The sequence below is a fragment of the Colletotrichum karsti genome (assembly GCF_011947395.1).
Source record: "Colletotrichum karsti strain CkLH20 chromosome Unknown Scaffold2, whole genome shotgun sequence".
Taxonomy (NCBI): Eukaryota; Fungi; Ascomycota; class Sordariomycetes; order Glomerellales; family Glomerellaceae; genus Colletotrichum; species Colletotrichum karsti.
Window position 1 is genome coordinate 242450 of NW_024065902.1, and position 25656 is coordinate 268105.

At 50.9% G+C, this 25656-nt stretch overlaps 12 protein-coding genes across 12 annotated transcripts; 7 read left to right on the top strand and 5 right to left on the bottom strand.

Moving 5' to 3' along the window:
- Nucleotides 1–42: 42 nt before the first annotated feature.
- CkaCkLH20_00619 (haloacid dehalogenase-like hydrolase) lies at nucleotides 43–818 on the top strand (the record flags this gene model as incomplete). The annotated part of the gene is made up of 2 exons (XM_038883339.1): nucleotides 43–638; nucleotides 695–818. 2 exons carry the CDS (start codon nucleotides 43–45, stop codon nucleotides 816–818), a joined length of 720 nt encoding a protein of 239 aa, XP_038750934.1.
- A 267-nt stretch (nucleotides 819–1085) lies between these two features.
- On the bottom strand, nucleotides 1086–2766 carry CkaCkLH20_00620 (carboxypeptidase 2; the record flags this gene model as incomplete). The annotated part of the gene is made up of 2 exons (XM_038883340.1): nucleotides 1086–2488; nucleotides 2538–2766. The coding sequence occupies 2 exons, from the start codon at nucleotides 2764–2766 to the stop codon at nucleotides 1086–1088; spliced, it is 1632 nt and encodes a 543-aa protein (XP_038750935.1).
- Nucleotides 2767–3731: 965 nt separating this feature from the next.
- Nucleotides 3732–7682, bottom strand: CkaCkLH20_00621 (uncharacterized protein; the record flags this gene model as incomplete). The annotated part of the gene is made up of 4 exons (XM_038883341.1): nucleotides 3732–4378; nucleotides 6548–6723; nucleotides 6777–7459; nucleotides 7599–7682. The coding sequence occupies 4 exons, from the start codon at nucleotides 7680–7682 to the stop codon at nucleotides 3732–3734; spliced, it is 1590 nt and encodes a 529-aa protein (XP_038750936.1).
- A 776-nt stretch (nucleotides 7683–8458) lies between these two features.
- On the bottom strand, nucleotides 8459–9233 carry CkaCkLH20_00622 (uncharacterized protein; the record flags this gene model as incomplete). The annotated part of the gene is made up of 2 exons (XM_038883342.1): nucleotides 8459–8511; nucleotides 8576–9233. 2 exons carry the CDS (start codon nucleotides 9231–9233, stop codon nucleotides 8459–8461), a joined length of 711 nt encoding a protein of 236 aa, XP_038750937.1.
- An 870-nt stretch (nucleotides 9234–10103) lies between these two features.
- Nucleotides 10104–10457, top strand: CkaCkLH20_00623 (uncharacterized protein; the record flags this gene model as incomplete). Its single annotated transcript, XM_038883343.1, has 1 exon — nucleotides 10104–10457. The coding sequence occupies one exon, from the start codon at nucleotides 10104–10106 to the stop codon at nucleotides 10455–10457; it is 354 nt and encodes a 117-aa protein (XP_038750938.1).
- Nucleotides 10458–11520: 1063 nt separating this feature from the next.
- On the top strand, nucleotides 11521–12009 carry CkaCkLH20_00624 (uncharacterized protein; the record flags this gene model as incomplete). The annotated part of the gene is made up of 1 exon (XM_038883344.1): nucleotides 11521–12009. One exon carries the CDS (start codon nucleotides 11521–11523, stop codon nucleotides 12007–12009), a length of 489 nt encoding a protein of 162 aa, XP_038750939.1.
- A 1287-nt stretch (nucleotides 12010–13296) lies between these two features.
- On the top strand, nucleotides 13297–14193 carry CkaCkLH20_00625 (PhlG protein; the record flags this gene model as incomplete). The annotated part of the gene is made up of 1 exon (XM_038883345.1): nucleotides 13297–14193. The coding sequence occupies one exon, from the start codon at nucleotides 13297–13299 to the stop codon at nucleotides 14191–14193; it is 897 nt and encodes a 298-aa protein (XP_038750940.1).
- Nucleotides 14194–17112: 2919 nt separating this feature from the next.
- On the top strand, nucleotides 17113–18343 carry CkaCkLH20_00626 (carboxy-cis, cis-muconate cyclase; the record flags this gene model as incomplete). The annotated part of the gene is made up of 3 exons (XM_038883346.1): nucleotides 17113–17304; nucleotides 17362–17926; nucleotides 17985–18343. The coding sequence occupies 3 exons, from the start codon at nucleotides 17113–17115 to the stop codon at nucleotides 18341–18343; spliced, it is 1116 nt and encodes a 371-aa protein (XP_038750941.1).
- Nucleotides 18344–19246: 903 nt separating this feature from the next.
- CkaCkLH20_00627 (pectate lyase) lies at nucleotides 19247–20223 on the top strand (the record flags this gene model as incomplete). The annotated part of the gene is made up of 5 exons (XM_038883347.1): nucleotides 19247–19457; nucleotides 19541–19695; nucleotides 19747–19845; nucleotides 19905–19958; nucleotides 20047–20223. 5 exons carry the CDS (start codon nucleotides 19247–19249, stop codon nucleotides 20221–20223), a joined length of 696 nt encoding a protein of 231 aa, XP_038750942.1.
- Nucleotides 20224–20559: 336 nt separating this feature from the next.
- On the bottom strand, nucleotides 20560–21213 carry CkaCkLH20_00628 (uncharacterized protein; the record flags this gene model as incomplete). The annotated part of the gene is made up of 2 exons (XM_038883348.1): nucleotides 20560–20874; nucleotides 20929–21213. 2 exons carry the CDS (start codon nucleotides 21211–21213, stop codon nucleotides 20560–20562), a joined length of 600 nt encoding a protein of 199 aa, XP_038750943.1.
- Nucleotides 21214–21953: 740 nt separating this feature from the next.
- Nucleotides 21954–23946, bottom strand: CkaCkLH20_00629 (metal ion transporter metal ion transporter; the record flags this gene model as incomplete). Its single annotated transcript, XM_038883349.1, has 4 exons — nucleotides 21954–22800; nucleotides 22856–23130; nucleotides 23187–23425; nucleotides 23508–23946. 4 exons carry the CDS (start codon nucleotides 23944–23946, stop codon nucleotides 21954–21956), a joined length of 1800 nt encoding a protein of 599 aa, XP_038750944.1.
- A 601-nt stretch (nucleotides 23947–24547) lies between these two features.
- On the top strand, nucleotides 24548–25639 carry CkaCkLH20_00630 (glutathione-dependent formaldehyde-activating gfa; the record flags this gene model as incomplete). Its single annotated transcript, XM_038883350.1, has 4 exons — nucleotides 24548–24778; nucleotides 24840–25018; nucleotides 25078–25267; nucleotides 25325–25639. 4 exons carry the CDS (start codon nucleotides 24548–24550, stop codon nucleotides 25637–25639), a joined length of 915 nt encoding a protein of 304 aa, XP_038750945.1.
- Between the last annotated feature and the right edge of the window lie 17 nt (nucleotides 25640–25656).

Sequence of the window (25656 nt, forward strand, 5' to 3'; positions counted from 1 at the left end):
ACCGGAATCCCTTCTTACCCCGCATCTCCTCACCATTTCACAATGCCTGCCTCAAAGAACGTCGTGTTCGACGTAGTCGGCACCCTCGTTTCCTACGAACACCTGTTTGAAGCTATCGACCAGCGCCTCGGCGAACGCCTTCGCGCCAGAGGCATCCAGCCCAAGCTCCTCGGATGCTGCTGGCTCGAGGTGGCCGAGCGCGAGTACACCTACCTGTCCATGTCCGGACGTTACGTCGTTTTCTTCAAGGTCTTCTCCGCACTGTTTTACCGATGCCTGCACTACGCCGGCGTGGAAGACCCCCGCTCTTTCGCAAGCGAGGAGGACGTCGCTTACCTCATTGACGAGTGGAAGAAGCTGAACCTGAGAGAGGGCGCTGCGGAGTGCGTGAAGAAGCTGCGTGACGCTGGTTTCACTGTTTGGTGCTTCACCGCGGGTGATATCGCCCGTGTTGGTGGATACTTCTCCCGCGGAGGGGTCGACATGCCTGTTGAGAACCTCCTGTCTTGCGATACATCGGGGCTGGCTAAGCCGACGCCAGAGGCTTATGCACCTATTTTGAAGAAGCTCTCTGCTGAGGGTACTCCTTGGTTTGCGGCTGCCCATCTTTGGGATGCTTCTACCGCAAAGACTGTCGGGTAAGTTTTCACTTGTGTCTCGCTATGGTGCTTCGGCGACCTAACCCCTTTTTTAGATTTAACGCTGCCTACTGCGAGGCATTAGAGGGAGAAGCTCTGCCTGAAATCTTTGGACAAATGGATGTGGTCGCCAAAACACTTCCGGAAATGGCCGATAAGATTATTGCGACTTTTCAGTAGGAAATGAAGGAGGTGTACTATGGAAATTCGGATAGCGTTGTGTAATGAAAGAGTGCTCAAAAAGTCCACGGGCCGCCACGGAAATTCCGGTACGGCACAAAGACCCACTTGCGGATTCGCCGATCGGGTTTCCGGTGGTCGACACCGACTTTTCCGGGGACAGGAAAAAGAAACCATTTGCAGTTCATGAAATAAATATTAATGATATTCACGATAAAGCTCTCTTGGACTCTGATTTACTAATCACTTGGAATTGGCCTTTCCTACTCATGCCATAACCCGGTAGACGGGGTACTCGTCGCCAACGGAAACGGGAAGTATGTTGAAAGTGGCGTATGAGTCAATGCCTTCCGGCTCCAGAGTGACAAACGCATGAGCGGCGTTCTTCTGTCTGGTGCTAACCCAGAAGCCTCCAGCCGGGATACGTACATCTTTCTTGACGATAGCAGTCTCGACAGTGGACCTGGCTACACCCTCGTACTTAGTGGCAGCGACGGCGACTCTAGTAGTGTTGAGTGCTTCAACCTCGCCCTGGAAGTCATATTCGAGCGTCTGAACAGTAACTCCGGCAACGCGAAGACGCTCGGCGACATCAGCCCAGGCTCTGGAGAAGACATACGCCTCAGGACGCGCGCGGGTAAGGTTGGCGACGACTGGCGTGGTGTTGAGGAACTGGACAGGGATATCGACGAGGTTTCCGGTAGTAGACTCGATGAACTGCCAAGAGATATTTGTCGGGCGGGAAGACTCGGTAATGATGATGTCCTCGGTGCTCTCGATGAACTTGGTGCGAGCATTCTCCACTGTCTGGTAGACCTCCTCGGCATGATCAGCAGCAGTCTGGACGATGGTCTGAACCATCGTGAGGCCTGTGGCCGTACGGCGCTGGAAGTGCTGATCGGCCAAGCCGATACCGCGAGTTTCGGTCAAGAACATGATGGCCTGGCTCAACGCAACAGAGCTGTCACCGATCTTGGCGTCGCCCGTCGTCTCCTCCATCACAATCTCATCCGTTCCGTCGGATCCGACGACGTAGGGACCCCACCGCAGTCCCCTGCGCTCCATGGCTGCCGCAATGGCATTCGCGAAGACGGCTTCCGAGATGTTGCGGATATCGGCGTGGATGTTCGCGTTCTTCATCGCCGAAAACTGGCCATCCTGCGCATCGATCCACTGCTCCTGGGCACCCCACGGCTGGGTCGGGCTGTACTCGTGACAATCGACACCCACGTGCGGCGCGAAGCCCATGACGAGCTTCTTGATATCGCGAGTTTGTTGACGCGCAAGCTTAGTGTGGTCGCGGTTCGGGTCGAAGTTCGTCGCGAGGTAGCGCTGGAAGTATGCTACGCCGTCGGGGTTGTAACGGGGAAGCATCATGATGTCGACCTTTTCAAGGATCGAAGCCGCCCACGTTGCGTTGGCATCGAACCTGCCGAGGAGTGCGAGGAGGGCCTGGTCGCCGCCTGGCTCGTTGCCGTGGACGCCGCCTTGCATCCAGATGCGCACCTTGCCCGCGGTCGAATTCGCATGGCTGCCAAGGCTGTTCTCGGGGATGCGCTTGGAGTTTGAGAGGTACACGTAGGGAATCGTACGGCCTTCTTCGGACTTGAAGTCTGGGTTGTGGTAGGTCATCCACTCGTTGCGGGCCGCGAGAGTCTGGAGGTAGTAGTCTGCTAGTCATTAGGAAAGTATTCGACACATGATCTGGTTGGAACTCACCCAGAGTCGCCTGGTCGGTCGGTCCGCTGGTACCATTGGCAAAAGTGGCGGGCACACTGTCCGGAGTTGCGAATGCAGGAGAGAAGAGCTCGACACCCTCGACCTCGGGGAAGTTGGCAGCGACCTGCTCGGTATCCGGGATCACCTCAACCTGGTTGCTGGCATAGGTCAATGCCGTGGCCAGGCCTGCTTGGAACAGGCCCAGAGTTGCGGTCTCGTGGTAGCGCATTGTCGCGATCGTCGCAGGACTTGACTCCGACTACTCAATGGGTTCTTGACGCGAGATGAGAGCGGCGGCGATCAAGAAACAACGCCAACCGAGACCACCAACACTGGCTACAATGGCTTTTAATACTCCCCGCCGCCCATCGGCCCCTCTCCGATTTTCATCGCGCCGCCAAGGAGTCAAATTTCTCGCTCATCGACCCATAACGTCATGACAGCTCTGCCAGTCGCGGTATTTGTCCTCGAGCTATGCGAGAATAGGAATGTGTTTATCTGAGTTGTGGAGGAGGCCCCTCGAAGTGTGGGGTTGGAAGTCTTGGGGAGACTGGTAAAAATTTCCGGGGCTTCCACCGAGATGCAGCGACATCGCTTGCCAAGACGTGTTATCTCGCCAAGACGCCTTTATTTACCAGGCCGCCGGGCGATGGGGGCCAATCTTGATTTTCAATTGTCAACAGTATTAACTAAGTCGTTGAGCTTGGAGATGAGAATTTCCTCACATTCGGGCAGAAGCACACCTGTTTTGCAACAACAACGAAGCGATAGCCACAGAAAACTGTAACGAAGTAGCCATCACAGCAGACTGGACCAACAGCAAATGATTCAGTATGAATACTCCATGGCTCGATCGGGGACATGTTCCATAGCCACCAGTCCGACTTCACTAACCATTTTTCCAGCTATCGAACTGTAAAGCACCACCAACATGCTCGATCATACGAAGACTTGAAACTTAAAGCAGCATGGTGGCTCGGGACTTATGAATTGAGAACTCGTGTTGTTTTGAACTAGGCCACTATCCGTAACGTAAACTGAGACTATCTTGGGTCACTGACCACTGCTTGTAACACTGACCTATCCATTCCACGTGGTGAATGAAGATCCATGAGTTCCTCTCTTTCACCAAGTAACTCTAAACTCAATAGTCTTCCTCTCTAACTCACCATAGAGCACCTCGCGGTCCCAAATCTACTGAAACAAGCAAGAGCCGCATGGACTTCTGATTCCAAAGGGATTGAGCTCAACCAACTCAACACTTCGCGCCTGCTCGTCGTAGAAGAGATCAAAAGACATTCCTTGCTCCACCATCAGCTTGTCTGTCTGGCTATGGTCGTCCAGGTCCGCCAGGATATGTTCTCGAGCAGCCACTGCCCCAAAGCACACCATCCAAATAACGTAACTCTGACCGTCCTCCGGAAGGTCGGCGAATCGCCATGGCTTGTGCCAACGGTACTGACTGATTGCGGTTATTCTGAGGTCTCCAGGGCGACAGAAGACTCGATACTCTCGTTCGGAGGCCATTCGATCATTAAACGGTAAGAAGTAGAGTTCGACGGCGCTTGATGATGACAAGCAATCATTGATGGCGGAACGACAGCGGCCTGAAGTGACGAGTCGAAGGATGGTTTCATCAACGGAGTGGAGAGACATCTTGCCGGGGACCTTATGCGCTCCATCCTTGGGCGAGCAGGTGTCCAGGCGAACAAAAAGACCCTCGGGTGGAAATTGTAGTGCTGAGAAAGCAGGTGCGATCTCCTCGTCGAGATCTTCCGCTAGTGCCAGATTGACTCGTCCGATTTGGACGGAGGCATCGCAGGCTTGGAGAAGTAGGCGCGCTTGAGATTGCGTTAGGGTGACCCTTTGAACCACGTTTGGAGAAAGTCGTCGCGACTTGAGAACAATTGGAAGCCATCTTTTATAGGAGTATGGTTCGTTGGATGGTTTCTTCTTGTCGGGGGCCTCGTCTTCCGTGTGGAAGCACGTGTTGAATCTTGTTGGCTTACCGCTGTCGGCATCGGTTTCGACTTCCTCGAAGTCGATTCTTCTCTTGACCCAACTCATCATGTAGTGATGCTGCTGGTAGTCGATTGTGATACTCGTGTGATGTTGCCGTCAGGCTCTTATGTCGCTGTTGATGATGAAGGCGAGGTGTGACAGCGGGTGGTAAGACCAAGAAATAATGTCGGTGGTGACTGGCCAAGGTGATTCTATGGCCGTGGTTCACGAAGTGAGGCAGGAACTCAAGTTTGGCAGCCACAATGGAATATCAGAGAAGGTACAGCCCAAAAGTGACTGCAAGCACCAAAGAATTCATGGATCGAGAAGGTATGGCCCGAATACCACAGTAGCGCAGGCGACTGCAAAAGATGGGATGAACTCCAAATATGCCGTGAGCCCATCTGAACAGGGAATCAACGTCCTAGAAGCAAGATTAGAAGTCTCCGCGTATTTCTCTTTCACGATAGTAGTACGCCATTGAGATGGACATTCACAACATCACTGAGGCTGTTGTATTCAGTCTTGAAACCCGTTTTGAATTTTGCTTTTCCGACGAAATCAGGATCAGAGTAGGTATCAACGACAATAATTCAAAGTACTTGAATGGCGCTGTTGAAACCAGTTGAAAGTTTTGTCTGTACTCGAGTAACCTTTCCAGGCGCCCACTGAATCACACAAAGATAAGAAACTGCCTTGTGTTGTAATACTCAACAATATTTCAATCTAGGCGCCAGTTGCATGCCTACCTATTTTCCCGTCCCTTCCCAGACCAGCTAGAGATTCAAAATGAAACTATTGCTTGTATGGATAACAGTGTCGCACATCCCTAACAGCCTACATTCTAAAAGGGACACGAAATCCCCTTTCATCGTGGGCGGTCTATGTTACTGGCATTCCTGACGAACGCGAAGCTTTTATAAAGCTTAACCGGCATAGGCTGTGGTGTTTCAGACTTCTGCCCGGCGGAATACATGGGTAGGTACAGCTGAGAACTGATTCTAGATGCTCCAAGTTGGTGGATAGCTCCGATTTCGTTCTTGGCAACGTCTGTAACAAACTCAAAGCTCGGGCAGTCCGCCGTCTGAACGCTACTCTCGGCGGGATGATGCGAGTCAAGTCCCATGAATCTCCCACTCGAGTATGAGACGGCCGAACTTCGTACGCGCGGCTCAGATATCAATGCCCGAAAGAGCGCTTTCCGGCGCAATCGGGGTGATCTTCCCTATATAAGAGTTGTCCTAGATCGTCTTATCTCCAAGGGATCGTCTTATCTCCAAGGGATCATCATACTCGGAACACGTTCATCTCATCTCTTCACAATGCAGCCCAACACTATCTTTTCTGCCATTCTGTACATAGCAATGGCCACCCAAGTGACGGCCCAGAAGTCCTTTTGCAGAGCATTTGGAGGCGTGAGTTCCCTTTTCTGTGTCTTCTTATGAGTGTTGGCTGATTTCCATGGAAGATATCAAACCCAGGATGCAAAGGTATCACGGGTGTTTGCACCACCGCTTGCCCGAGAGAGGTTCGTACCACTTCAGGCTACAGGACTAGCAAGGTCTAACAGGACAACAGTGCGGAGCTGGGTTCAAATTGGAGAGCGTCAACATAGCCGAAGGTGCCTGTGGTTGTTTCTGCACTAAGTGAAAGGCTTGCGTCGGGATACAACTGCATCACATTAGAGCATGCTTCAATGCTTTTGAGTTCGCATATTTGCTGAATACTACATTGCTTTGGCGCCAAATACTACTCATGATCAGTCAACCTAACAGTCCTCGAACGTTCATCGCTTTCCCAAACTATAAAGATGACTTTGCGTCCGTAGCCGCATTAACATCAACTAAAATCTTAACTTGATTGTCCTTGTCTGTAATGAGTGCCTTGATTCCGTTTTCAAGGAGGTCGTCCAGTGGGATCTTTCTTGTGATCATAGATGCTGGTTTTAAGGCTCCTATTGACTGTGTTATTACCCATCACGCTCCCACCTCAGCATTGGAATCACTCACCTGTTCTCAAATTTTCGATGACTGCCTGGTAGTCGGCCTTTTGATACCCAAGCACTGACTTATACGAGCTTTCTCTCCATGTCACCCAATTGGGATTAAACGGAATTTCCTTCTCCCAGATTGCGACGTTCACAACGGTTCCTCGGGTCTTCACTGCAAGACATGCAGCTTTGACGCTGTTTACTTGTCAGTCCATAGTCCAGAGCTGGAAAGAATAGATCGAACGCACCTAGCAGGCACTCCAGCGCAGTCGAAAACGACGTCGGCACCAATACCATCAGTGATAGCGAACGTCTCCTTGACAACATCCTGTTCCTTGGGGTTGATGATATGTGTCGCGCCAAACTCCCTCGCAAACTGTTGACGAGCAGTTGCAATCTCAGCAACAATAATCTTCTTCACACCCTTAGCGATCAAGCAGAGAACCGCAGCAAGTCCGATTGGACCACCGCCCATGATCAAAACCGTCGACTCCGGCGTGACGTTCCCGGCAGACACGGCATGCCAAGAAACAGAGAGCGGCTCCACCAGCGCGCCCAGCTCAAGCGGCACGCCGTCGGGCAAAGGGAACACCTGGTCAGCTGGCACCGACACCGCCTCGCTCAGCCCGCCACCTCCGCCGCTGAGGCCGATGAAGCCGCCTGTGTGACATGCGTTCTCGGCGCCGCTCTTGCACGCGGCACACTTGCCGCAGTAGACCGTCGGTTGCACAGCACACGGCTGTCCGACCTTGATTTTGCCCTCGGCCTTAACCTCCGAGCCGATCTCCTTGATGACTCCGGAGAACTCGTGGCCCAGGGTTACGGGAATGGTGTCACCCGTGACGGGATGTCTGGAGGCGGGGCAGAAATTGGGCCCGCCGAGGTATTCGTGGAGATCTGTTCCGCAAATTCCGACGAATGCCGGGGCGATCTGGGGCAAGGAAATGGTTAGTGAAGGGTTCAACTCCAGAAAAGCTGTCACAGTAATGCATTCTTCCCCGCGCGGGGTACCGGCTCGCTGGAGACTGTGGTTGATGCACGGCTCACAACTTGTTTATGATAGATCTCACCTTGATCTGATTAGGCCCGCATGGAGGTTCTTCGATCTCCTCGATCCGGATATCCTCTTTGCCGTAATACCTTGCCGCTCTCATGATGTTCAGTGGGTTCTAATATTTGGTGACTTTGGTGAAAGGCAGATGTGCGGGATGTTTGAGTTTGAGTTGTCGTGGTCTGGACGAACGGAAGCAAGGTGACAGGCTATCTTACTTATGCTTCCCCCATTGGTGGCGCAACTTTCCTCGTCCAAAGTTCCGGGATTTCGGCATCACTGCGGAAATAGTTATCAGGCATGTCATCGTATGACCTCCAAGCACCAACAAGCCGGTTTCATTGCCCCGCACCGTCAGACCACGTGCTTGGCGAGTGTTTTCAAGGATGTCTTCCTTGTCAAATTCACGGTGACTGCGTGGTAAAGAGAATAGTGGATTTGCGCATGTTCAGCTGGGCCTTTCGAACTGGAAAATGATATCTCAGTTCCAATCCCTGGCAACTTAAACGTGGGGGTTGCTGGAGGAACTATCACGTGGCTACGGCTTCGTCACGTCGAGCTTCTTATCGACTCAATGGGTAAAGAAGTTTAGTGACGGGAGCAGACTGACTTCAAATTGAATCAACATGTACATGTGCTCAGTAAGGCGGACTTTGCTCGTAAGTAAAGGAATAATATCGTTGGCTATGGCAGGTGTCAAGTTTTCATTTCCAAAGCAATGAAATGTGGATCTTCAAATAAAACACGTACTATATTGGGTATCTAACGCAGATTTCTAACGGAAACTCCAGCCCTCAAATGGTATATCAGGCTACCGGAAGGTGTGTTGGTCAACCAGTCAGTTCCAGGTTCTCGCCATCTCTAAACTCCTTCTGTCAACTACCAAAATCCCCACCTATTGTTGTTGAGGGCAATCTTGGAGATCGTCTTGACTTCAGGGAGTTAGCGAGTCGTTCTGATAACTATGATTCAAGGAAGAGAAGCAAGTACACGTACAGTCTTGCCAAGTCATTGGCTCTTTCACTTCACCTGCCGACTGGCGCCACACTCTCGCCATCCAGCATGTCACCAGAAGATCCAACTCCTTGTCTTCCATAGCAATCTTGATCTCGAGTTTCGGAAACCCAATTAAAGACTTCTGCTTGTCTCGTTTCGCGACGGTTTCGACGGCGATCACCTCGCCCTTCATGTTCTTCCAGTGGACCTCGTCGGCATGCTTGAGCTGGTGTACCGCACCCTCACCAACTTTAAAGTGATCTTTGACCCTCCACGAGGAAATGCCTGGTTCCATACTGGTCTCCTTGACGGTCCGCTTGGAGCTCATTTTGCCCTCGATGCTCACGACTTCACCGAGTGCAAGTGAATCCAGTGAGAAATCGTAGATATGGTCGAGTCTTGTCCTGATCTTGTCTCCGTTGGCGGACGACGTGACCCGATAAGCTATTTTTTGAACGCCATAGACCAGAAACCTTGCTTCGCACACGTTGTTGCTGACTTCGTAGAGCGGACGTGGCGGATCTGTGTTGGCGAAAATGATCGTTCGATCGAGGAATAGCGTGGGCGTTTCGCCGCAGCTTAGTTGGACCCTCGATTCATTGACAGTGTCATCGTAGGTAGGCGGTTGAACGTCGCTTACGTCGAGCATCGTAGACATGATGTGAGTTGTTGAGATGCTTGGGGGCTTATGGAATGGATGATGGCATCTTGGGGTCTTCAGATCAAAATATGAAATGGGAATGAAAACTCTTGAAATATTTCGCCAGATTCCGGCTTCATCGGCGTCATGTCTCGGCTGCGTGGCTGTGTTACTCACCATCACTGTAGCCAAGGAGATGTTGCGCCCTGTAGGGAATTCGACCAGTGGCGGTTGCGCGAACAGCGGAGGACTTTACGGGGCATGATCAACGGCTCCTCTCTTTTCATTGGGGCTTGCGTTGATGGGATTCGGCCCCTGGTCATTTGTGCTTCAACAGCGTGAGTGAGAACGCCCAACACTGCCACCGTCGCTCGGTCCGACCGATATTCGGTCGTCGTCAAAGAGGTTCGGAGGCAACTGCGTCATTTAGGAAGTCGAAGTTCGAATGCGTTATTCAAATCACAAAGTTGAGCATGGGATTTGCCATTGTTAATCATCATCAAGTTCCGTGTAATCTACCGGGTTTTAATGCCTTCAATATTGCTTAGCGCTGTTAGCGTAGGAAGGATGTCAATCAGAGTGGTGCGAGCCTGGTTTCACAGAGAACACGCTACATTCGGGATTAAACCTTGCATAAGGATAAGATATCTTACTTTTGCTTCACTCTATCTTCAAGGTTTTCGCTGAACAAGGAGCGCGTTGTGAGATTTCCGGTGGTGCGAATGGCAGCACTGACCACCCGGAATTGAATTATGTATGACGAATTCGTGACGCAGACCGCGACGCGATTTTCGATTTTCGCTGCGTCTTCTCACCAGTGATCATCACCTTCAGTCATCTACTCAACTCATTCACGACCATCAGGTTCATGTCAAAACAATCGCAGAAATGAGACAAGGACTTATAAAAGCCAAGCCTGGTATTCTGGCACCGACCCTGAGCCGCATCTCCGTCGCGCCACGCGCGACCGCGTTCACGTCAGCCCACCTATCCACAATCACCTCACAACCTTCGACGGGCGAAAACACCTCAAGCATGGCGCAACACCAAGCGACATCATCACAAGACCCAACAGTCGCCAATCAGAAACACAAGAAGACCATGAAAGAGTTGGATGAGGAACTGCGATTGAAGCTTGAGGGTATGTCGGGTGAAGGAGGCGCCGCCGGCGTTGAATATGAGAACGGAAAGGCGGAGGGTTTGAAGAGAGGGGTCAAGTCCAACATGTTCCGGGTCATTTAGGGAGTGCTGGATGCCAATAGGCTCCTTGATCCAACTACCTCCGCGATTTTGTATCTATATTTGCAGTTCAATCACCTGCCCGTATCCATTTCTCACCAGTATCACCAGTATTGTACGATTGAAGGATGTTTTGGAGCAGCCAGCGTTCTAATCAAGTATGCTTTGAGGGGCTCGTTCGCCCACCAATCGAGAAGCACTGATAGGTCTGGCATCATCGCCTGTGCTCGCTTCATCCAGCGGTGCCCAGCAAACCTCCTCTTCAATTACTACAGGCCAACACCACAAAGCAAACAATGTGATTTAATTTTAGAATCACTACAGCGATTCCCGTGCCCCTCAACGTCTTCGGCCACCTCGGGCTCCAAATACACAGTTCGGTTCCGGACTTGTGCTCCCGTCGAACAATCACCAAGGAAAGGAAAAGAAAGCTAGCTTCTGCGGGCCGCTAGAAGCTGAACACGAGAAGGATTGCAGGTAGTATCCACAGATGGACGGTTGCCTGCGCGCCCTGCCGACCGCCGCTCGTGTTTGGCCAAGCCCGTTCCTGAAGTATTGAAAGGCGGGCAGGGCGATTGCCGCGCTGTGCCGCATCTAGACATACATTGCCGTCAACTGAATGTTCTCCCCGCAACTGATGAGATGAGCATGAGGCCGAAGTGGCTTAATCACATCCAAAAGGCGGTAAATCAACAATGATGGCAGTCTCATTCAACGCAGCGGCAAAACACTGTCCTGGAACTTCGGTAGGAGCTAAATACGAATACCACGCTATCGAATCAATAACATCCCATCATTGGCTCTTGATCTGAATGTAGCAGGGGTCCTTGTCTAGACCGTCTACACGGGCAAGACAGGAAGCAGACGGAAAGGAACCACTTACATCACGCTAGGCAAGATCTCGAAGCATGTAGCTGCAGGTCAGACGTCAGTCCTTTAGTATTCCAAGTATTTAAAGAGAAAATCTTCGTCGCCTGAATTGCGGTTCACGCCATCACCATCGCCTCCTTCAACCACCACAACTCACAGTCGTTTTTACACCTGACTTCCGTCTTTCGCTATCAAAATGCAGTTGTCTACCCTCATCGGCGCCTCTTTCCTGGCCATGGCCTCGGCTCAAAACACCTCATACCCCCCCATCAACCTTGGATACTTCTCATACCCCCACGGAAACCAGTTCATCGCCTGGTCTCCCTTCACCCCTACCCGAACCCAAGAGATTGAGGAGGTTTGCGATACCTACGGCGCCATCAAGGGCACTGCCACCTGGACTTCCATCCGCTCATACAACACATACGTCTTCGACCCGATTTGCCGCAACCCTTTCAACATCACCTCCGACGAGACCGGCGAGACATACTACAACCTTGAGGTAGCATGTGTGGACGACAACATTGAGCTGCAAGGTCGTCCTGAGGTCACCGCTATCGTCGACGTTGCCACGAACAAGACGGTCCAGACGTGCGTGCCCGCGGTCGTTGAGGGAGAGAACTACTCGTCATGCTCCACCTACCGCGGCCAGGGAGTCCAATTCAGCTTTGCTTGTTCGTCATAAATCATGGCCAGGGCAAGGCCGCGCGAGTAATTGAATTACTGCGGGCAAAACAGACCATAGGCTGTCCTGACACCTTTGGACGCTGAAATGGATTCGGTACCACGATGGTCTCAACTTTCGGGCATAAGAGTGTAACGAGGTCAACATACCGCACAATACAATGCGGCTACCTTTCTTTCTTATGAATCTAGTTGAAATGTTCCCATAACTAGCGATTACCCACGGTTCATCCAATCTTGTGATTATTGATGGGTATGGCGCCGAGATTTCCAATACAGTTAGAAAGAAAAAGGTAGCTGTGTTGTATTGCATGGCAATTTGGAATTGAGGAGGGCATAAGCAGCGGAAATATGAGAGAAGACTAGACAAAGAATTAATGAAACATTACAAGTTCTACATTCTTTATGATGATCAGCCCTAATTAAAGTACCATCTTGGCTATCGAATAGTTGAGATTCAGTCAGCCTTTCACCTTCAAGGAGGAAGGCTCATTTGATAGGTCATACATAATTGTCAGGCTTGCTTGGTAGGACGTTTCTCGGTGGTTTTTGTCTTCTCCTTTCAATGACTAATCACTGCATTTGTGCGGCACTTTAGGAAGAATGAGCCTCAAGATCTAATTAATATCATGATCGGACTCACCAAAAAGTATGAGAACGGCTCTAAGGGAGTTATGCCATTATAGTAGAGACTCTTGGAAGATTGATGCCATGCGTTCCCGTAAAGTCGGCCTAGTACATGCGAGCAGTAGCATCAATGACTGATCACCTTATGCTAGGCGGGTAAGAATAGGAGGTCGGATCCGATTCCCAAGATACCCAAGAACTGTAGAAGAGTAAGCCACCGCCTAGATTGTGTTTGGCGGTGACGCAGCACTGGACACCATCATGTTGTTAACGCGGGCTCGAGGGAACAGCTCAGCTAATATCTCATTACCGAAGTGCATAGGACTTCGACATCCGAAACCTGATGTCTCATTGGCGGTTGATGTCTGCTTGCCGTTTGCGGTTAAGGTATTTAGGCAACACGTGAGCCGAGGTCGATGACATCGGACGGAGGTCAAACCGGGGAGGACTCCGCACTGACTTTGTTGACGTCCCTCTTATAAGTGTCTGTCCCATTTGCTCTCTTTACAATTTGCACTTCATTCTTCGAATAATTGCCCACGGTGCCGAGAAAATGGAACCAGGTCATTTACGTAAAAGAACAGCGTCGCGACTTTCAGCACTTTCAAGTCAACTGTCCTCACCCGCTTCGCCAACTAATGATACACAAACCTCAAACACCATGCAGAATCCAGACCAAAATGGTTACCCGGAAAAGATTCCAATCACTTACTATCCCTTGAACACGCAGAAGGCCTTCCGACACAATGAAAACAGAATGAAAGACAAGCTCTACGCCAAGTACTTTCACCGAGATCTCTACCTCTACGCCGACATCCCGCAATACATCCGCGAACAGATGCCAGCGGAGGGCATTCTCCCAATATCCGAGTCTCGTCGTCTCCTGGAACCAGGCTACCACCCTCACGAGAACGGCTGGCGCGCTCTCGCCGACGGAACCGCGTACGTCACGTCGAGGACTCGCTTCCCGGGATCGACAGGAGACATGGTCCGCTGGTGGTTTTGGTGGCACAGCGTCGAGCCCGAGCGCTACGCCCTCTGGTTTCCATACGACCACCTCAGCGCTCGCTCGACTTACGCGGACCGCCTGCACCGCACTGACCTATCCCACACGCAAAAGTGGCTCGGGTCCACGCATCGTGTAACGGAGTTCATCGGGTCTACAAAGATGACCGTCCATATCCACTTCGTCGACCCAGCTCAGTACGGGCTGCCGTGGGATGAGCTCAAGAAAGCGGGCTACGAGGCGGCTGTTTGTGCCGAGTTGCGGGACGGATTGCTCCCAAACCTGAAGATTGGGGACTTTCTACACCTCTGGCGGAAAACCGAGGATGGACTGGAGCTGAGAAGTCGTTATTGGCTGGGAGGCGGGGTTCACTATAAAGTGATGGGAATGAAGGTTGGGATTGATTATCTTGCTGGAGCTTTGGGGTTCAAGCGTCGAATGGCGGGTGAGAATATCGCCTACGAGCATTTCATCCATGACCAGACTGAGTTTACCAATCTGGCATCCTTCCTACCAGAGCTTTACGCGGACCACATAGCGGGACGGCTCTGAGATGACCGTGCTTGTCCCTTTTGCTTTAAGATTATTACGCTTAATGAGTGGGGGTGGAAACATTGAAAGATTCCGTTGCCGAATGGCCGTCTATCACGCTTTTCGGAGGTGACATAGCCCTTGTCCCCTTGATGGTAATGCGGTCATCTCACAACTGGTTTAATAAGCATAGTCTTCTATATCACCGCTCAATTATATGGCCTGGCCTTTTGTCTCTCGAATTATGGTTTATGCCACATTGCATACGCATCGTTCTATCCTATACAGAGGCGTCTTACAGCATTTTGTGGACTTAAAGCTCCCGACGAACATGAACTATTCATCGTCTCTGAGCAAGAATGCCGGAAAACATAATCAGAGAGTATAGAGTCGGAAGCCTTGCGTAGAAAAAATCAAGAATGAGTGAAACCACCAGCTGTGTTGCGTCGTCATCGTCTCTCTTCTCCGTTACTCTCGCTAGACGCCAGGTCCACGTTGCAGTCGTTATGAGCAAGTTGGCCCACATCCATGGACCGCCCTGGATTAATATCAGCTCGCCTGACGAACACGCGATGATGGGGCTCGATGTGACATGACTTACCACGACGTAGTACGGGACAAAGAGAAGAAATCCAATGAAAAATAAGATGATCTTGATTTGTGAATCCGTGACCATATCTCCGCCCAATCCAAAGGTCACTAGGTGTTCTGACCATGGTAGCCCCGAAGCACCAAACAGCTTTGTGATAGATATGGCAAGTCGCATTCCAACAATGCCAAATGTCATCACCCAACCACAGGCGTGGCATATTCGAGGCAACACGTACCAAATCCCAGATCCTACTCTTCTTGCTGTTGGCGGTCCCCAAAAGAGAACATCGAACTCAGAGAGGAGAAATAGTATCCCCGTTTGCGCGATGTAGAGGAAAAGCCTATCCATGTAGGTAAGTCCCAGGTACAGCCGTTCGCTCCATCTTGGAGGTTCGACTTCGTGATAGCCGATCCAGAGAATCAAGAGTTCTTTCGCGGCCGAAAGCAAGATGTCTCTAAGTATCAGATTAGCATTGTGGCTTGAGTCCAGTTGTGGCGTGCGCTGTCAACCGCCTGCTTTTCTATGCGCCACCCACAATTGGTATATCATAACATCCAGCTTCTGGCCCCAAACAGATGCGCCTATGTATGTACATGCACTCACACGACGAAGAGCCTCTCAACAGCCCATAGCCAAGACTTGGATCTTGCTGCGTCAGTCTTTCGAAGACCACCGTGTTTCGATTTCCAATGTCTCTTCTGGGTCGTTCGAAACAACTTTAAGCCGGAAGCAATTAGAAGTAGAAAGTCGAGAGCCAGTCTTGTTGCTGCAAGCCTGCGATATTGGGGCCATAACTGTGGGTGCTGAGCGATGAAGTTGTGCGTTACTAAGGATAGTATGGTTCCGTCCGTGGCATCGATACCTTTCCGCATTGTCGCTGCTCGCTGGCTTCATTCAAGATTGATGTGAGGATAAAGACGATATTTCTGCGAAACACCCAAAGGCAGCCACGACCTGGACTTATCCGAATAATTACGGCGGAAGGAGCTACTGGAGTCTTTGTTTCCTAATGAAAAAGCTCTTTAAACATCCTGCCTTAGGGCGAGCTCAACTGACGTCACGCTACATTGTTCAGTCATTCAAGCAAGGTCTTTTGGGGTCTATGATGACTTCGAAAAGCATCGACTAGGTGAAAATGCCTGCTTTTTCCAGGGCTAGTCTCCCGCACGTATGCATTAGGGCTTCTCTCCAGCTAATGAAATAATGTGAGAGATGTTTAGTGCATGCATACCTGCGTAGCGTCGAACGTCAAGTAGTATCGGGGCGTGGAATACATGAAGACCTCAATGCAGTGAGATGTGCCAAGAGCAACTTACAGTAAACGACCTATGCCCGATTCAGCCGTTCGTATCGGCAGGTTCGACGCCAGGAACAGCAATTTGCGTAATGCATGCTTTGAACACAGAAGAATTAGAATATCAAGTTCATTTCGTGAGAATACCGGCGTCCGGTTGTTTGGCATTCAGATTAAAACTTTGCTCAATCATCTACATCTCATCGGGGGAATACGGTGGGGTGAGCTCGACAGACTCAACTGAAACCAGGGGTGTCGACAGCACCAGTCTCTCATGAAACCGCGTACTGGTAGAAATATTGTAGTGAGGTCATTTTGATGGCGTCAGCAGGAGGAGCCGCAAGCCTATTTAGGGATACACGATGCTTTTTCCGTTCATCAGTTCATCAGTTATCAATAAAAGGTGTTGCAGTCGACGCGACGTTTACACGTGCTCGGACCCGAGACATGTTCGTCGTATGTCAGGGTCGTTAAAGCCCGGCCGAAGGAACCGTCGATCCGTCGCTCCCGTCTCAAGTATTATGGGCTTGGGCGCATATAAAGCCCGGCGAGGTTGCATTCAACATTTTAATCATAATCGAAACTACGGCCTTTCGGCACAAGATGCTCTCAATACAAGCACGTCAATCATCCCACGGTGGAGATGATTGCGTCTGCCCCTGGCTCCCCCACATGCCGGTACCTGAGCAGTGCCGTCCCGCCATGTTTAGACGACTCCTTTCCCGGGGTAAATCCCATCACTTCGATATGAAACAATGCATTTTTGCTGGGAAACATGCCCCTTGAACCCTGACGATCGTCAGAAACACTCCACTGTCAACGAAGGCAACGCGTACGCCAAGCGGCTGGACAGCGGGAGGTAAGAGATTTTGATTGACTGCAACTTCGAGATGAATTCTTTCAATCTCCTTTAGAATAAATAAGACGTGGAAAGACAACTCGTAGCGTTTGATACGATTATTGATAGCAGTCACCAGCGGTTCGACTTCACTGGCATTTCGATTCAACCTCAACTTTTATCGCTGTCATTTTCCAGCTCTTTCAGATTTCGATCATGGTTTCTCTACCAGCTGGCCTGTTGGTCTCCAGCTTTGCACCTGTGATCTCGGCACTTAGCCATCAACTTGTGGTCGGGACATTTGGAACACCTTACCTTTACACCCTTACCTTCGAAGATGCCGCCAAGACACTCACCTTGAGCGCAAACACATCGGTTAACGCCAGCAGCTCGTGGATTTCTCTGAGCGTAAGTTTGTCATACGAATCGATCACTCTTTTAGTACAGCCAACTCATGAATCATAGTACGACAAGAAAAATCTTTACGGCAACGTATTCCAGGACGGAAGTACCGACTACGTCAGCTATCCCATTGGGGATGACCTGTCTATCGGAACTGGAACCACAGTCTCCTCTCAGGGAGACTGCAACGAGCGGTCGATATTTGTCACGCCTAGCACCGTTTCTCCGTATGCAGTGTATGGGTCGCCGTTTGGTGCCTGTGGTACAGTCATGTCGGTGACGTCGGACGGTGTTCTATCTGAGTCGATCCAAGAATACAACTACTCTTCGACATCCGGGGTCCATGGTATGGCGTTCAACCCGGCAGGGACACTTCTATACTCTTTCGACGACTCAGCCAACGCTATTTGGGTGCACTCGATCGATAATTCTACCGGGGAGTTGACGTATGTTGCTGAGGTGAGCGCACCAACTGAGGGAGCGGATCCCAGACACGGCGCAGTGCATCCCACCGGCAACTATCTCTATGCGGTGCACGAAGGGACGAATGAAGTCGGCGTCTACTCTATTTATCAGAGCACCGGCATTCCAAGTTACGCCAACGCATCCTTCCCGCTGATTCCAGATGGTAAGCGATGATGGTGCTGTCACACGCTGTTGGCTTCATCTCACTGACTCTTTTCTAGGGTACAACAGCTCCGACTACTGGTCCGACGAAGTTGCCATCGCATACGGCGACAAGTACCTCTGGGCAACTTCGAGAGCTCGTGATGCCAACAACACCGGCTACATCTCTATCATGACCCTGAACGATGACGGCTCTGTTGAGAAGCAGAACTTCTTGTCCCCAACCACAACGAGCGGAGGGTCTGCCAACGCAATCACGGCGAATCTTTTCAGCGACATGTACGTGGCGCTTACCGACAGCTCAACAGGATTCGTGGAGATTTGGGAGATGGGCGATGCCGGGGGTTCCGCTAGTGTTGTTGCACACTTAGACCTGAACGATGGGGGCTGCTGCGGGAATGCCGTTTGGTTGAACTAGGAGATTTTATTCTATGCATATTTAGTTCGGGCAACTAAGCTACAGCTCTGATATTGTATGAATATCGATAAACAGATGCTGAATATGATAAGCTTATTGTAACGACCAGCAGATTTGCTGATGTTGCTGTGGACTTGGGAGGATCAAGCCGAGGCCCGAACAGTCAAACACCTCCCGTCCTTGGCTTATTCGTATTACCAAGCGAAAAGCCCGATAGGAGGTTTTGTGCCAATGAAGTCCTTTTAAAACGAATTAAGAATTGGATGGGCACATCCGAGTGGCTCGGGTAAATAACTTCAATACCACCTTACAGAGGATTGCCAAGACTCTTACACGAGCCCCTCAACCATTGAAGTTCGCTTTCGTATCACGAGCTGATACCTCCTTCCGGCTTAGGCTTACCCCCTGGATTCGCAGCTGACCTTCAGGATCACTGCCAGGGACGAGTAACAGGCAGGCGTGTTGCTATGTCGTTCCATTGGTGGGACTTGTGGTGAAGAATATGAGGATCCCTCGCGACGGGCGACATTTCTGCGCCAACGAGTCACGACTCCGAGAGTCCGTGACTTAAAGTAGCAAGTGTATAGCATTACCAAGACTTACAGGCGTTTTCCACGACTAGGAAAAAGGCGCCGATGTAGAAGAAAGACTTGCACCAATTGCTTGTGTTGTCTTTGTATATGGCCAAGCCTTGGCCGAAGGGGGTTCTATGCGTGCCAATGATAATACTGGGCCTTAACTTATGCTTAATTCAAACCCGCTTCTAATAGTTCAACAATGATTTCTTCCTCTCTATATAAACAACTCTGTTATCCCTGGCTCGAACTTCAGGGAGATCGTCATCCTCTAAATCATTGATTACGTGCAGCAAAACATACTCAATCTCGTAGTTCTTCAGCAACAATGTTCGCCAAGGCCGGAGCTATTACTGTTGCCATTCTTGGCGCCCTTCCCGCAGCTCTTGGCTGTCTGGGGTATGAGGGAGGTGTCCCCAAGCCCACGTCGACCAAGCAGATCTCTGCGCCTATTTACGTCAAGGCTGGCCAAGTCTTCGATGCAGGCTGGGCCAAGTACGACAGAAACCCGTCATCCTGCAACGGACAACAGGAAGGAGGTAAGATGCACTCAAGCCCCTTAACTAAGGCAAATCGCAAGAGGACACAAGAGGAGCAAATTAACTGATGTTTCTCAACTTAGGCGAGAAGGACACCGCTTTTGTCGTGGAGAAGGGCGGCACCCTGAGGAACGTAATTATCGGCAAGACAGTCGGCGAGGGCGTGTACTGCAAGGGTGGAGGCTGCAACCTCGAATTCGTCTGGTTCGAGGACGTCTGCGAAGATGCCATCTCGATTGTAAGCAGGTCGCGAAGGCTTTCTGAGAACATTCAGCTGATAATGAAACAGAAAGAGGACAAGGCCGGGGATGTGACCTGGATCGTTGGTGGTGGTGCGTATCACGCTTCCGACAAGGTCATCCAACACAACGGTTGCGGAAAGGTCAACGTGAGTTTGCCCAGGTCTCATGAAACATGGCATTATCAGCCAGCTCAAACCTGCAACAGATCATCAACTTCTACGCCGAAGACTACGGCAAGGTCTACCGCTCCTGCGGCACAGTAAGTCTTATAGACCCAACACCTAGCCAGCTTGACGTGACCGTCGCTTGCGTTATTCAAAGATCTATGAGACTAACAACGTTCATAGTGTGCCAAATGTGCCCGTGAGGTCTACGTCGAAGGCGTCACTGCCCGCAAGGGTGGAGAGGTTGTTGGAATCACCAAGGCCAACGGCGACAAGGCCACCCTCAAGAACGTTTGCACCGACGCCAAGACTCCTTGCCAGAACTACAGCGGTCCTGGTGTCAAGGATGGCGCTTGCTAAGCGCGAGATGAAAATACTTCTGACTTTGCTGTTGAAGCGATCACCACATCTGGCTCACGTATAAATCAGTAGACCAAGTCAAACTGGTTTGGCGACGGCTGGAGAGTAGCATGCAGACGCAAACGCGTCACCGTACCTTCACATGTACATATTCAGTGTTTCACTGTATTCTTGAAATCAATATCATACCACGCAAGATGGTTTCTGTACAGCGTTGAAATACTGCGGTGGTGACTCATACGTTCATATGCTCCCATGCGTGCTCACGTTAGATAATCAAAAACTCGAGTGGTCTTGATTGCGAATTCCTTATTACGGTGGTAACTGTCAAGAAGTTTACTCTGCCTTAACCCACCCCTCTTTTTCATTCTGTTCTTTACTTCTCTGACTCCAGGCCGGGGCCTCGTCGATACCATCTTCTTCTTCCTTGTCACCCTCCTCCTTGGTCTTGTGAACAGTTGTCGGCTTGTGTTCTGCTGGGGAGTACACAGTGTACAAGATCAACGGCGTTGGGCCCTTATTCAGAAACTGATGCTTCGTTCCCGCAGGTACAATGACCATGTCGCCACCCTTGACCTCCTGTTCCTTGCCGCCAACTTGAGCCAACCCTTTGCCGGACGTGAAGGTCAAGATCTGATCAACAGTGTGGATCTGAGGTTTAGGTCAGCATGTTTGAATAATGTTTGGAGATTTGGAGACATCTACCTCTTCGCCAATGTCTCCATCTACAGGAATGGTCATGAGTACGACTTGGGAGTAGAGACCAGTCCAAAGCACGCGACGGAACTCCCCAGACTCAGACGGCAAAGCCGTCGTCATATCAGGGAAGTACTGCATCTCATGCTTTGGCGGATCGCTTGAAGGTGTGGGAAACTTAGACATCTTGGTGAAGTTGAAGAAACGCTTGTGCTGGATAGGTGTGACTGATACCGGTGTTTTGAGAGATCGAGTGATTTTCTGAGCGCCACGAACGTTTCTAAGGGAGAACATTGGGTTTAAGTCTGTGAAAAGTGATTCACAATTGGCGGTCTTAGTATCTTCTGTTCGGATTACTGAGATTTATAAATGGCTTCGGTGGATATTCCATGATGTTATTACATCGGGGAATGATACGTCATCGATCGATCACACCCGGTCACTGTTCAAATCCCGTCTAGCCGTATGGAAGATGCGTCGCATCCCTGTCACTGCACCAATGAAGAAGTCGACATTCTCCGCAATTCACCGTCATCGATTTGAGTTTCAAATAACTTGACTTTAGAGGCGTAGACTGTTTCTTTCATATGCCGGACGTCTTTTGCCGAAAGTCGCCGACACAAGCGGGACCCACTTCCCCGAACAACCCGGAGGTCACCGGGGCCAACATACCTTCGAAGCTCATGAGCCCTTCAACCAACATATGCGAAACGATGACACACTTTGTAGCAAGCAACAACTTTTCTTTATTTTTGTAAGGGGGTTGCGCCCCAAATAAGCGTTCGGCGTAAGTGTTGAACTTGTGCCCCGACTACGCTAATAGCAATTCGATCGCGAGTAACTAAAGGAGTGTCGTACCCATGAGGGCGAAATCAACAATCGACAATATAAATTCCAAACAAACAGAAACCGAAACCAGTTTCAACACTTTCAATAGAAGCGAAATGCCACCAGAATTGGTGGCGTCTCCTTTCGTCGCGTCTTCGAGCAGATGAACTCCTCACCGAGCCCTTCTGCTCCGTTATCTCTCCCACTCACACACCCTTCCCAAGAAGAACCAAGTTAGCAACGTTCATGACCGCCATGATAAGCCATGTGATGATCGCGAATGCAGCAGTGTACCATGAGTTGGCCATCTTGACCACATAACCACCATTCCTGGGGTTCGAGTCCTCTTCATCCGAGCTGGTCCTGAATCTGGCGCCGCCCGCGCGGATCGTCATGAACTTATTGCAGCAGGTAAAGTAGATCAACGGCGCTGTTACAAACGGCAGAACAACACTGAGCACCACCTGCGATGCATCAAGAGCCTGACTGATTCCCCTGCGGCCCACCGCACCGGCGATGATGACGCTCGGAACGATGCTGATGCTGCGGGTTATCAACCGTCGAAGCCACGGGCGCATCTTCCAGTTCAACGAGCCTTCACTGACCATCTGGCCCGCGATAGTGCATACAACTCCGGCTGAGATGCCCGAGAGCAGCAAGGCGAGGGCGAAGACGGTGGCTGCTGCCGGGGAGATCGAGTCCTTGAGGAGCTTGTGGATGCTGAAGATGTCGGCATCTGGCGCATCTGGGTTGTTGTACAGCGAAACTCCTGCGACAATGAGGATGGCCGAGTTGACGAACAGCGCGAAGGTGAACAGGGAAATGCTCAGTTCGGTGATGGAAATCTTGAGGGAGTGCTTGATCGCTCTGGCTGACGGGACGTAGTAGCCCTTGTCGCTGTTACCGTCTGCGAAGTCGGACTCGTCTACTCCGGGTGGCAGGAGGTTGTGCTTCGTGTCGTACTCTCTCAGGCGCGGTTGGACAATGCCTGAGCCGAGATACAGACTGTGTGGCATGACCGTCGCACCCAAGATACCACAGGCTTGGTACAGACTAAGGACAGGTCAGCGAGACGTTCGGAGAAGAAAAGAGAGGAGTAAGAACTGACCCCTTTGCTTCGACGATTGCATGAGACGGCAGATACCCTTCGAAGACATCGCCCACCGGAGTCTCTTCAATCAGAGAAAGCTGGATGCAGAAGCACACCACCACTGCCATGACCAGACCGACGATGAAGTACTCAAACATCCTAAGCCCTTTCATGGACCCATGTGGACGGTAGAAGAAGAGAATGAACATCACATCGAGAATAGAGATGGCACAACCAGCCACGAGAGGTATGGCGGGAATGAGCAGGTTCAAGCCCACAGCGAAACCGATCACCTAGAAGATGAATTAGTATCTGGGTCTCAACCGGCATCTTTAGTGTGACGACTGACCTCTGCGATGTCGGTCGCAATGATGGCAACCTCTGCGAAGACGTAAAGCACATAGTTCAACCAGCGAGGCAGGAAAGCCCTACAAGCCTCTGCAAGGTTGAGTCCAGTGACGGTACCAAGCTTGATGCAGAGACTCTGGAGAAATATGGCAAACAGGTTGGCCACAAGGACGATGAAAAGCAATCGAAAGCGGTAAGTTGCGCCGGCGGCAACGTCGGTGGCATAATTTCCAGGATCAACTAGTGCACACAGTTGGTTGGTCAAACAGTCCTTCAAGTAGGTATGCGCAAATACACGGATCGAATGGTATCGGTGACTTACTGTACGCGACCGCAATCATGAAGCCCGGCCCCACGAAAGAGCCGAACTTCGCCAGGGATTTCTTGATGCGAGGGATCAAGTCAGAGTGCGGCTTGTCATCATGCACAGTGCTACTTGGGGAAGGAGGGATTTGTGCGTGAGAGTAAGGGAGAGGGGCCGCATCGGCCCCGTCTCCCGAGGTGCGGCCAAGAATGAGAGTCTTGGCCGTCGTCGGGCCTCCCGGCGCCGGGCCTCCATCTTTATCCCGGGACGGATCAGCTCGGGGTATGTCGGCGTCATCGGCAGCGGCATTATCATGGCTATTTCCGGAGTTTAGGTTTCTCGCATTGACTATGCCGTTGAGGTCCTCGTTCGTGGTCAGGTCATTCGACAGAGGGTTCGGGCTCTGGTTGTAGCCCTCCCCTTCGTAGGGCTCATCGGTTCGAGACGGGCGGTTCATGATCTCGAATTGAGTGCTTTCGATGTTGGGGAATGAGTGAAGTTTGAGAAGTGTCGGGAGAAATCGTAGATGTGTTCTTAGGGCGTCGGAGATGCCGCGTTACCCGGACCTTGTGGTCGTTTCACTACACCATCCACCGATCGGATGGCCGAGGTACCCGAGTCAGACAGCGGTGAGCTTCAGATGACATAATTCCACGCATTTAGGAGTGACGACTGCGATCTTCATTCGAATTTTATCTCTTACTCTCAAAAGCAGACAAAACTCCTAATATTCTAGTTCTGAACAGTCGCAGGATCAAAATCATGAAGTCAATCATATCCATGAGAGAGATCAGACACGGGCTGCTGACCGGTACACCCCACTGACCATGTTTCCTGCGCCTCTTTAGTGCATTTCTCAGTGCGGAGAAAACGATGAATGGGGAAGCTCAGTTTCAATTATCAGCTCCTTCGCCGGGTCGGCTGACCAACGATCTCATATGCCGCCCAAGGCCTTGTGACTGCCAGAAGATGCCGTCTCTTTATCTAGGCGCCATTTCCACTGTTTGTGCTTGAGTCAGCCTTGACGCTTCAATGCTGCCAAAACGACAAAGTGAAGGATGACCGAACAACTGTCGACTTACAGGGGCAATTGCCACTGTGGCGCAAATCGGTTCGAAGTGCAGCTTTCTCGGTTTCCTAGCTTTGTTATCTGCGATTGTGAGCTCTGCGCGAAGAAGGGATATGTCTGGATATACGAAGTAGGAGATAAGCTGCAGATCACCAGAGGCTGCACATCTGAGACTCTCACCAGCTACACGTCCGACGGTGCAGAAGCACTCCAGCACGAAGTGAGCCTAAATCACTGAACCCAATCACGCTGTGCCAAAGTTTGACTCATCCACGCCGTAGTTTTGCTCAAACTGTGGCACAGGTCTCTTCGGAAATCACATCTCGGGTGTGCAGGCTCAGAAGAAGGGTATCAACTTGCGCGCTCTGGTTTCCGGCATGCCAAGCGTCTTTCTGAAAGGCAAAGACGTTGTTACTCTAGACTCTTCGGGCGTAGAAGAAACCTACCCGGGGAGCCTGAGGTACTCGTAAAACCCTTATCAACTCATCTAGATCTTCCCCATGCTGACTTCATACTCAGTCGCATCGAGACTTTATCCCAGCACCAGAGACCTGGTGGCAAGTTCCAGGGAACAGCGCCAGAAGCCGTCGACGAGCATCCGAAGCTCTACATTGGCAGTTGTGATTGTCGCGCAGTCCAAATTGCTCTGAGAACGAAGCCACTAGCCGAAGCTGAGATCAAGGAAGACAACTGCAGCATTTGCGTCAGGGTACGAAAAGCCTCTTTCACTGAAATTTATCCTAATCGTTGACCTCTCGAACTTTAGAATGGCTTCGTCGGTGTTTACCCCCATAAGTTTCAGGTGACCATCTTAGGCAAGGAGAACACCCAAGAGTATCAGTTTGGTCGCAAGTTCAACGGCTCGCCGTTTTGCAAGACGTGCGGCGTCCATTGCTTTGGGAATCTCTATGGTCCTCCGCAGGCAATCATTGACAGACTACCAGAAGCGAAGAAGGATTTCGTGAGAAACCAACTGGAAATTCAGCCTCTCAACATTCGGGTATTCGATGACATTGAGTGGAGCGAGCTTGACATCAACTGGAGTAATGAAGGGACTGAAGGCTACGTCTTGTCAGAGTAACATGTCGGACGATGAGA